The 11,147-nt window shown below is 44.4% G+C and overlaps 1 protein-coding gene across 2 annotated transcripts in view; it reads right to left on the reverse strand.

The window, feature by feature from the left end:
- Positions 1 to 9,261, reverse strand: part of CREB3L2 (cAMP responsive element binding protein 3 like 2) — a 97,395-nt gene extending 88,134 nt beyond the window's left edge. Inside the window, exon 1 of one of the 2 annotated variants that reach the window (XM_089680695.1) lies at positions 8,805 to 9,261. In XM_089680695.1, coding sequence (XP_089536821.1) covers positions 8,805 to 8,900 — 96 coding nt within the window. In that variant the 5' untranslated portion in view covers positions 8,901 to 9,261. Of the gene's footprint in view, positions 1 to 7,172; positions 7,298 to 8,804 lie in introns of those variants that run through there. The other variant, XM_089680696.1, reaches the window with a different exon arrangement.
- Positions 9,262 to 11,147: the final 1,886 nt, after the last annotated feature.

Below are 11,147 nucleotides of genomic sequence, written 5' to 3' on the forward strand. Positions count from 1 at the left end.
CAGTGGGAGGAATAGTGCCCCATCGCTGGTGTCAGTGGGAGGAATAGTGCCCCATCGCTGGTGTCAGTGGGAGGAATAGTGCCCCATCGCTGGTGTCAGTGGGAGGAATAGTGCCCCATCGCTGGTGTCAGTGGGAGGAATTGTGCCCCATCGCTGGTGTCAGTGGGAGGAATAGTGCCCCATCGCTGGTGTCAGTGGGAGGAATTATGCCCCATCGCTGGTGTCAGTGGGAGGAATAGTGCCACATTGTTGGTGTCAGTGGGAACAGTAATGTCTTGTATTAGTAAGAGGAAAAGTACTCCAAGGGCCAGATAAAGGCAAGAAAAGGGCCACATCTGGCCCCCGAGCCACAGTTTGGAGACCACTACTTTAGACTAAAGCTAGGTAAGCACTGTCAGTTTTTTTTTTTGTTCAGCCTGACAAATTACTGCATCCACACAAGTAATGTGGATGCAGGAATCCTGCACGACACGGTTTTCTGCCAGCGGAGACAGCTGCGAGCCACTTATCAAACATGGCTTTCCAGCAGTCCTGTTCGACAAAAACCAATCTAATGCTCTAATGATTATGCTGAACTTCGGCCTGTGTACATCCAGCTTTAAGTGCCATTAATGCTGATTTCGGTTTTATCCTGAACTCATAATGGTTGTAAAAGCATATCACATGCTGTTATAAGCAGACAGCCTTTGCACACATATAGCTAAATCTCCTCATTCGGCTTTCCAGCTAGCTAGACAGTTAAGGAAAACAGAATGAACATCTAGAGGAATCCCTACATTTTTTGGTGTTTAGTCCTGGTCTAAAAACACGATCTCGGCACTCTAGCTTAACTCAGTGGGGCTGCCAGCTTATAGCAGTTTGTGTTCTCTGGTGATTCCATGAGTGCACTGCAACCTAGAAATCAGAAATGACAGCTCCCTGCAGGGAACACACTGAGGCCGCTTTACTAAAGGCCAACAGGCTGTTTACTTTTCAACAAGGGAATTTTCCCTTAGCAAAGTGATTGTGGTGAAAATTCATTAACATACATCTATTATACTGACCAGCAGCCATTTTCAAGAGAATGCAGCCAGCCAGGTCCCCAGAAACTATTCATATCACTGAATAAATTAAAGTCATTAAAAGTCAGTTGACACTAAACAATTTAATATTTAATTTTTCTCCAAAAATAATCCATACAAATCCACAACATAATGGTCCTGTAATCTATTTTTCATTAAATAGATGTATACTGTGTTTTTCTGCCTCCTTGTAATATCCTCCTCCTGAACCTTTCCCCTCCCCCCCCAACTTCTGTTCAAGTCCACATCGGGAACGAGCAAGGGAGGGTGGCTATGTACAGTGGGGGGGGGGGGGGGTTATGGACAAGGAACTAATAAACGTAGACATCCTCTAAACAGGAAGTCAGAAAAAAGAAAACAAATGATTTGGAGGAGTGCTAAGAATACAGACTTGAAGAGAATTGTTGTATTAAAGCAGTTTCACTTTGAGGACAGAGAACAAAGTACAACACACTTCTGATTGTAGAAAGTTCACATAATCAGCTGATCAGACTAAACAAGCAAGCAAACCTACAACATACAATTACAGAGAAATACAAGGTATGTTGTAACACACATGTACAAGACATATTTAACCCACTTCTTGATGTTTAATTACAGGTTTTACTGCTAATCACCCATATAATTTATTTTCGGATAAAAAGGGAAAGGTTCACGGCATCTGATTGTTTACAGTACCCATGCATGGAGGATGATGGAGATAGCTGCACATATAATACATTGGACCATAATCAGTGTTTACACCTAGAATGTTCTCCAAAGAGAGCATTGATTGCAGGCTGTTACAGATATAAAAGGTGTAAGGCAGGCCATACATTTTTTTCATTCAATCAGCGTGTTGATTTTCCCCATGAATACACGTGCTGATGGGGGAATCCCATGGCGCTATTGTGTTCTGCAGGCAGGCACCCTTCCTGCCGGCAGAATACAATGATCAGTGCTGCCGGCTATAGCCGTGACTACAAACTGACACTCTGGTATACAAGACAAACAATAGATCGACTTGTGTGCAACCAGTTATCCCATACATTTATCAAAATGCACCCGGTCCCTGCTGAACTGGACGATTTTTGATCCATGTATGTCTGGCTTAAAGAAACATCATAAACATCATAAAAGATGTGAGGTTGTCCTGGAAGCGTAAAGTGGAATTCCACCTAAAAAAAAAATAAATAAAAGTCACCAGCTACAAAAACTGTAGCTGCTGACTTTTAAAATACAGTCACTTACCTGTCCCTCAGTCCAGCAGTGTCCTCACCACCGCTAGTTTACTGGCCGACTTCTCTCACTGATTGCCGGCATCTTCACTGTGGGCAGCTGGCTGTGACAGCTTGCGGCTTCACAGCCGGGTGCCCACTGAGCATGCGATAGAAGCGCTGCGCTTTGTGAATGGCCCCGTAGTCTTCTGGGACCTGTCATGTGTTCCAGAACACTACGGGGAGGGAGGGGGGAGGACAACTTCCATTTCTGATCGCCTAGGCGTTCGCAGTGGAAGTAGGAGCAAGGAATCTGTCAAATTCGGGTGCCTGCCCCCCTTCTCCCCAAAGGTGCCAATCCTTAATGGGGAGCAGGGGACAAAGGCTTAAAGCGGAACTTCCCCTTTTGGGTGGAGCTCCGCTTTAAGGTAGTGGGGTTTTTTCCCCTTAATGCAGGGAATGCATTACGGTAAAAAATGGTTTGGGTTTAGAACCACTTTAAGAATGTTTATTTGACTCATGGTCAAATGATGGGATGGTGCTATCTCTGGGAGTTTTTTGGCCAGGCTTCGGGGGGTGTACATAAATGGCCTACACCAGGGGTATTGAATTAAAATGCACGTAGGTCCAGTCAGTAACATTTTCTTCCTGTAGAGGTCCAAATTGCAGTTCTGCTCTATGACTCAGAACCTTCACATCACGTCACCCTTTACATCAGTGTCTTCAGTTCTCTCCTACACATCATAACCCCCTTTCACATGAAAGACCCACCCTTCGCATCAGCCCCCACCCCCCTTTTACATCAGTATCCTCAGTCCACACTTCACATCAGTGTCCTCAGACCCCACTACACAGTTCACAGTCCCCTTCACAACTCCCCCCTCTGCCTTCTCACATCACAGCCCCCTCTTCACACTGTAGCCCCCTTGAAATCACAGACACCCCCCCCTCACATCTACTATGCAATCACAGGGACCCCAGACTCACATCACAGCCTCCTCTTCACACTATAGCCCCTTGAAATCACATACCCCCCCACCTCACATCTACATCTATTATGCAATCACAGGGACCCCCGACTCACATCACAGCCCCCTCTTCACACTATAGCTCCTTGAAATCACAGACCCCTCACATCTACAATGCAATCACAGGGACCCCCGACTCACATCACAGCCTCCTCTTCACACTATAGCCCCTTGAAATCACATACCCCCCCCACCTCACATCTACATCTACAATGCAATCACAGGGACCCCCGACTCACATCACAGCCTCCTCTTCACTCTATAGCCCCTTGAAATCACAGAGCCCCCCTCACATCTACATCTACTATGCAATCACAGGGACCCTTGACTCACATCACAGCCCCCTCTTCACACTATAGCCCCCTTGAAATCACAGCCCCCCCACATCTAAAGGTGGATCGTTACTCATTTAGATGTTTAATCCTATCCATCTCCCTGTTGCAGATTTTGCCTTACTTCCTGTCTGATAAAACCGTCGTTACGGGACAGAAAACGAGGGGATATCTTCTACTCGGAGCCCCCAAATAGCAGTAAAAAACAGAGAGAGGTTCTAACCATTCCTTATTCGATCCAAAACTAAAAAAAAAAAGTTTTTACTTTGACACACACCTGAAAAATCCAATTAAGATTTTGAATTGTGTCCCTGGCCATCCATTCTCCAAGAATGTCCATACAGAGAGGGATGTGCTCTCTTCATTGTATCAGTGATCCATGGTGGTGATACTGGAGACAATGGTTCAGAGGTATACAAACAGGACTGGTGCATAACAACCACCCAAGAAAAAGAATACACAAATGTCCTCTTCAAACAATGGGGATTTGTTGGAAAGGTCAGTGTTTCCTCTCACTGGCAATGGATTGAACATTTCAGCAGATCCTGTTGGGCAAACACACATCTTCCAGCAGCTCTGTTTACACATCTGTTTAATGCATGGAAATGGGGCTTTAAACACAAAATCAACACTCACATGTTAACCGGCCTCCCCTGACCTTTCAGATTTCAGGTTTTATTCTTAAAGTGTTACTAAACCCAGGACCCTGCATCCACTATATCTGGTCTCCCATAGTACACAGAATATGGAGATGCAATTATTTTAGTAAATATAAACTGCTAAATACCTTTTCTCATCAGCAGTTAGAGCAGTCTTGTGACTTCTATCAGTATTCAGCAGTGCACTGGTTAAAGCTTGTGGGAGGAGTTTTCATTCTCCTCTGACTGTCCTATCATGCTGCAGGACCCGATCCTCTATCTGGACAGTGCCGACTGGCCCTCTGCTGATCACATACACCCTCCCAAAAAAAAAGAAAATAGCAATACACACTAAACTGAGCATGTGCAGAGTGACTCCTAGAGCTCTGTAATATCAGCAGATGGTTTGGGGACAGTTGAAGAAGGAGAGGATCAGAGAAGACAGGATTAAACAGCCTTTTTACACTCTGTGGAGGATTAACCCCCCTTTAGGTTCCCCAGTGAGTATAACAAGCCTGCTTTACTGCATATACAGACTGATTTTACTGTTGTGGGTTTAGTAACACTTTAAAGCTTAAAGCGGAATTCCAGCTGAATAAAAAAAATAAAAGTCAGGATCTACAAAAACTGTAGCTTCTGACATTTAAAATTACAGACACTTACCTGTCCCTCGGTCCAGCGGTGTCCTCACCACGGCTGGTTTCACTGGCTGTCTTCTCTCCCTGGCGCCGACATCTTCAGTGTGGGCACCCAGCTGTGATATTAGAACTAATGGTGCCCGCGGGTCCACATTTCTCTGTGCGGATGCATGGATTTTCGTGCAGATCCACAGCAGCACCACCCGCACAGATGTGAACCTAGCCTTACTGCCAAAGCCTAATTGAACAAACTGAAGTTAGAAGCTGATTGGCTACCATGCACAGCTGCACCAGATTCTGAGTGCTCCAGTTATATATAAATATATATATATATATATATATATATATATATATCTCCCAAAAGGTGTGCCGCAATGCACCGCACTATGTTGGGTTGTCATGCAATGAGGTGCAATTCAAAACGAATGGCACTGCAATGCAGGTAATGGGCATAGCTTATGTGCACAGACGTAAATCGGCCTTTGGGGTTTACACAGCCCAACTATGAAATTTGCATTTTTAAAATAAGGAACTTCCTAAAAAGGTCCTGCTCTGTGACTTCGTAACAGGAGAGAGGACTCGGCCAGACAAAGTTTGGTTTCTACAAACGCGGTCAGTGTCAAAATACAAAATTACATATACCCATGATGAGTCCATTCACTGGAACCAACCAGCATTACAGGAACCAGATGAGTTTGAACTGTCATTGCTTACGGACTACTTTGGGGTCAATTCACTAAAGATTGTGAGATAACATGCTCACATGACTCATTTGGATAAATTATCGCATGCAGTCAACAAATGTCCAATTCACCAAAAAAACCCCAAAAAACCCCAAATGATTCTGCATATTTAACGCAGAATGAAAAAGTGACAATAAATAGCGCAAAAAACATGCGGTAAGCTGTTAAGTCCAATTCGCAAACGGAACAAAAAGTAAATAAAGATGCAATATTTATTACCAGGGTTTTGCTGGCGGTATCACATGTAGTATTTTGTCAGATGCAATGTGGGGTGGTTTCCCCCCCAATCCATACCAGGCCCTTCAGGTTTTAACCACGCTATAGCCAAAAGACCACTATAGCGTGGTCAGCTAGTTCTGGGAGGGCGTCCATGGACATCCTCCCAGAACCACATCCCCCACGTGCCCCCTTGGGCACGCTCCGTGCATGAGCTGAGACCGCTGTGTCCGAAGGTAAAGAGTCAATCAGAGACGCTTTTTACCATGTGATCAGCTGTGTCCAATCACAGTGTAAATAGGAAATGTCGATTATCAGCAGTCCTCTCCTCACGCTGACAGCATGTCAGGAGAGGAGAGCCAGTAAGCAGCATTTCTCAGAGGGGACACCTACACTGATCAGTGCCCTGATGATCAATGTAGCCCCATCAGTGCTTAGTATCAGTGCCGGCTGTCAGTACCCATCAGTGCCTGCTGTCAGTACCACCCATCAGTGCCAGCTATCTGTGCCCATAAGTGCCGCTTATCTGTGCCCATCAGTGCCGCGAAGTGGTGCAGCCTCACCAATACCCATCAGTGGAGAAAAATCACTTATTTACAAAACTTCATAACAGAAACTAAGAAAAATTTTTTTTTCTCAACATTTTTTGTTTTTGTTTGTTTAGCAAAAAATAAAAACCCCAGGGGTGATTAAATACCACCAAAAGAAAGCTATATTTGTCTCAAAAAAATTATAACAATTTAGGTTTGGTACAGTGTTGCATGCCTGCGCAATTGTCATTCTAAATGCAACACCACTGAAAGCTGAAAACTGGCCTGGGCAGGAAGGAGGTATGGATTTGGGGGGGGACCCCATGCCATTTTTAAAAAAAATGTTGGTGTGGGGTTCCCCCAAAATCTACATCAAATCTAAGGGCTGTTTTTTTTATTAATTTTGGTGTGGGTTTTCCTTAAAATTTACACCAGACCCAAAGGGCCTGGTAAGGATGGGGGGGACCCCATGCTGTTTTTTTTTTCATAATTTTTAATTGCTGGCATGTTTTGTTTACATTCAGCTGTCAACAGGAAACCCTCTGACAGCTGATGAGTCATCCGTTGTTAAGGATGCCGCGGCCGGCTTCCTTAACAACCAGCTACCATGCAAGAAATTACCGCTTGAAAATATGGGGTAATTACCTCAATACAGACATTTTACCGTAAGAGTTATTTACCACAAAGTTCTCAGTGAATTGCACAGTTGCAGAATGTGTAATTTCACCGCATTTTTTTCAGCCATTAGTTAACTAAGGCAGCACAGTGACTAAATGGATAGCACTCTCACCTGGCAGTACTCCAGTCGTTGGTTCGAATCCCAACCACGGCACCACTTGTGTGGAGTTTGCATGTTCTCCCTGTGCCTGCCTGGGTTTCCTCCAGGTACTGCAGTTTCCTCCGACACTCCAAAGACATGCTGGTAGGTTAATTGGATCCTGTCTAAATTGTCCCTAGTATATGTATGTATGAATGTGAGTTAGGGACCTTAGATTATACGCCCCTTGAGCTGCGTAAAAAATTGACGGCGCTATATAAGTACCTATAATAAATAAACTCTTAATGAATTGACCCCTTTGTCTCCTCTTTTCAAAACCCACATTCTTACAACTGTAAAACGTGGTGTTTAAATGCAACGCTTCAGAGTACGACATTTCAGATCCTTCACGGCTTCCCCATTCCCCCTCCTAATCACAGCTGTTAACAATGGCTGGCTTTCTTCCAGGTGTTACAGCAGCAACATCTGTAAACTCTGAATGGGGGCCCCCTTTAAGGATGAGCTCAAGAAGGAGACGGGGTGAATAACATTAGGAAGTCCTGGAATATGATTGGCTCCTTTCATACCCTTACTAGGAATGCCAGTGGTTTGTTAAAGTTGGTTGCAGTTATAGCTCCTCCTGCTACTGTTATTCCAGATGTAACAACGGAATTCAGAGCTGCCAAAACAAAAAGGAAAAGAAAGAAAGATGGAACTCAGAGAGCACAAAGGCAAATGCAATGGCTCAAAAGGAAACCCCAGAACTGGAACAGCTGTCAGTCTTATCACTTCGAAGCACAGCAGAGTTCATACTGATCCTATACATAGTAGTACGACAATAATAATATATTATTATTATGTATGAATATTGATCTATTATTTTGTAATTATGATTTATACATTATATTCAGGGTGAGATGAAAGAAAATGTATATAAAAGGACTTCATTACATAATATATAAAGTGAAATGCAATCAGACAGGCTGCAGGCTCTTAGAAGCAACTACCAATGGATGTGGTGTGCAAACTTCAAAAAAAAACCTAAAAATTAAAACACTCCTGCATTAAAAATGGAATAAGCGCAGATCTAGATGTGAACAGTCGACTTGCATATAGGCTGGGGATACATGAGGGTGCTTTTTTGGTAGTGCGATCGCCCTACTAAAACCACCCACGACTAATCAATTGCGCCCAACGATTGATCAAAGAAAACACAGAGGGTAGTATTGATTAATGGCTAATAATCGCACAATGTTCCAGATTTGTGCAATCGACTGTAACTACTAGCAGCACGATTAATCGCAGGTGACAGCAGGCGAATTTTGGCAGTGAGATCGTGATCGATCGATAGCACTTAGCGACACAAAGGTAACAATGAAGTGTAGCTGTGATCAATCGCTAACGTTTGCATGATGCTCCAAATTTTTCTGACCAATCGCAAGTACGTGCTGCAAAATTTGGTAGCGAGATCATGCCACTAAAACCACCCATTAGCGATTACTCAAGCGCAGCATCGATGTCCTGCGGTGCTTCTGCCGGTCTTTGCATCAATGGAGGTTAGCAAATTTTCTGTGCGCTAAGACGCGTCAGATTTACACTTGATCAAAGTTGACGTAGGGCGTAATACATATAAATGATGGTTTTATCAAATTCTGATCACCTCACCGTATTGTACAGCGAGTCGCTCTCGGCCACCTCGGACAGCTCGCTCAGCTTGCGATCCCATTGGATGACAGAATCTCCGCTTTCCAATATCTCCATTTTCTCTCCGTTATTCAAAAGCAGCAAAAAAAAACAACTTTGGATTTCTGGGTAGGAGGTGAAATTAGTTTGACATTAAAATCCAGTAGACCCCCCAAAGCAATGTAAGCAGCCGATCACAAAAGTTTAAAGGGTCTCAATGGGAAGTCAGCAAGTTGCAGATCTGAAGGAGCCGGTCTTGAAGGATGTGTGTGGACAGAGAAGGCAGTGCTGCCAGGAGGATGAGGGGGAGAAGTACGATGTAAGTGGGTTCTCTCCCGATCACACGTCTGTGAGGTCCTGTGGGAGGTCAGGGTAATAATAGTGAGCACACAGCCCAAATATCCACCGTCTCTACTGTCCACGATCAGACTGACAGTCTAGTTCAGCACCCGCCCCCTCCTGCTCACCAAACACGCCCCCTTCACTTCCTTCACCAATACTCTTTCCCTTTGCGCCAGGCTTCGTGCGCCTCAGCCAATCAGCGCGTCTCTAATGCCCCAGGGGATAACTCAGCTGGGAAGTTCAGGAATGCGGGCGGGGCTAGGTTTGTTTGATAACGCCAGGAACCAATGGTGAAACGAGCGGAGGCGTGAACCAGGGATCACGGGAGTGATTGATGTCAAAAAGGACCAATAAAGATATACAATAAGATGGCGCAACCAATCAGATAAGGACAAGAATATCTGAGCGACCAACACAAAGGAAACCCTGCCCACAGGCAGTACCTGGAAGTGTTCTGCTTAGAGGATGAGACGTATTTATTAAAAGATTGGGGCCAGCCAAACAGCCAATCAACTTATGTTCTTCTATTATTATGAAATATCAATCATTAGATCATATTGTTAATGAACTAACATTCTAACATGTATCTATTATTACAGATTTGTATACATATTTATATAGTCTACCCTAGATACTATAAAATGGATAAAACATCATACATACTAATACAAATATATGTTTAGAAAAGTATACCATGCACCTAAAACAGATCAGAAATTTTATATAAAATTGTTGATTGATTTACTGTCCAGGAGAGAAATATGATTGTATTGTATGTCTCTGACCATCTCCTGTAGCGTGCCTACAAACACTAACCATCTCCTATAGCATGCCCGCAGTTTCTGACCATCTCCTGTAGCATGCCCGCTGTCTCTGACCATCTCCTGTAGCGTGCCCACAAACACTAACCATCTCTAGTAGCATGCCCGCTGTCTCTGACTATCTCCTGTAGCGTGCCTACAAACACTAACCATCTCCTGTAGCATGCCCGCAGTTTCTGACCATCTCCTGTAGCATGCCTACAAACACTAACCATCTCCTGTAGCATGCCCGCTGTCTCTGACCATCTCCTGTAGCGTACTTACAAACACTAACCATCTCCTGTAGCATGCCTACAAACACTAAGCATCTCTAGTAGCATGCCCGCTGTCTCTGACCATCTCCTGTAGCGTGCCTACAAACACTAACCATCTCTAGTAGCATGCCCGCTGTCTCTGACTATCTCCTGTAGCGTGCCTACAAACACTAACCATCTCCTGTAGCATGCTTGCTGTCTCTGACTATCTCCTGTAGCGTGCCTACAAACACTAACCATCTCCTGTAGCATGCCCGCAGTTTCTGACCATCTCCTGTAGCGTGCCTACAAACACTAACCATCTCCTGTAGCATGCCCGCTGTCTCTGACCATCTCCTGTAGCGTGCTTACAAACACTAACCATCTCCTGTAGCATGCCTACAAACACTAACCATCTCTAGTAGCATGCCCGCTGTCTCTGACCATCTCCTGTAGTGTGCCTACAAACACTAACCATCTCTAATAGCATGCCCGCTGTCTCTGACCATCTCCTGTAGCGTGCCTACAAACACTAACCATCTCTAGTAGCATGCCCATTGTCTCTGACCATCTCCTGTAGCATGCCTACAAACACTAACCATCTCTAATAGCATGCCCGCTGTCTCTGACCATCTCCTGTAGCGTGCCTACAAACACTAACCATCTCTATTAGCATGCCCGTTGTCTCTGACCATCTCCTGTAGCATGCCTACAAACACTAACCATCTCTAGTAGCATGCCCGCAGTTTCTGACCATCTCCTGTAGCATGCCTACAAACTCTAACCATCTCCTGTAGCATGCCCGCAGTCTCTGACCATCTCCTGTAGCATGCCTACAAACACTAACCATCTCTACACCCTGTTCCAAATTATTATGCAAATTCTATTTAAGTTTTACAAAGATGAAATATTTTGTTTTTCAGTTTAAC

This window comes from Staurois parvus, unplaced genomic scaffold (assembly GCF_062004578.1).
Source record: "Staurois parvus isolate SC_StPar_1 unplaced genomic scaffold, SC_StPar_1.0 ptg000249l, whole genome shotgun sequence".
NCBI classification, from domain to species: Eukaryota; Metazoa; Chordata; class Amphibia; order Anura; family Ranidae; genus Staurois; species Staurois parvus.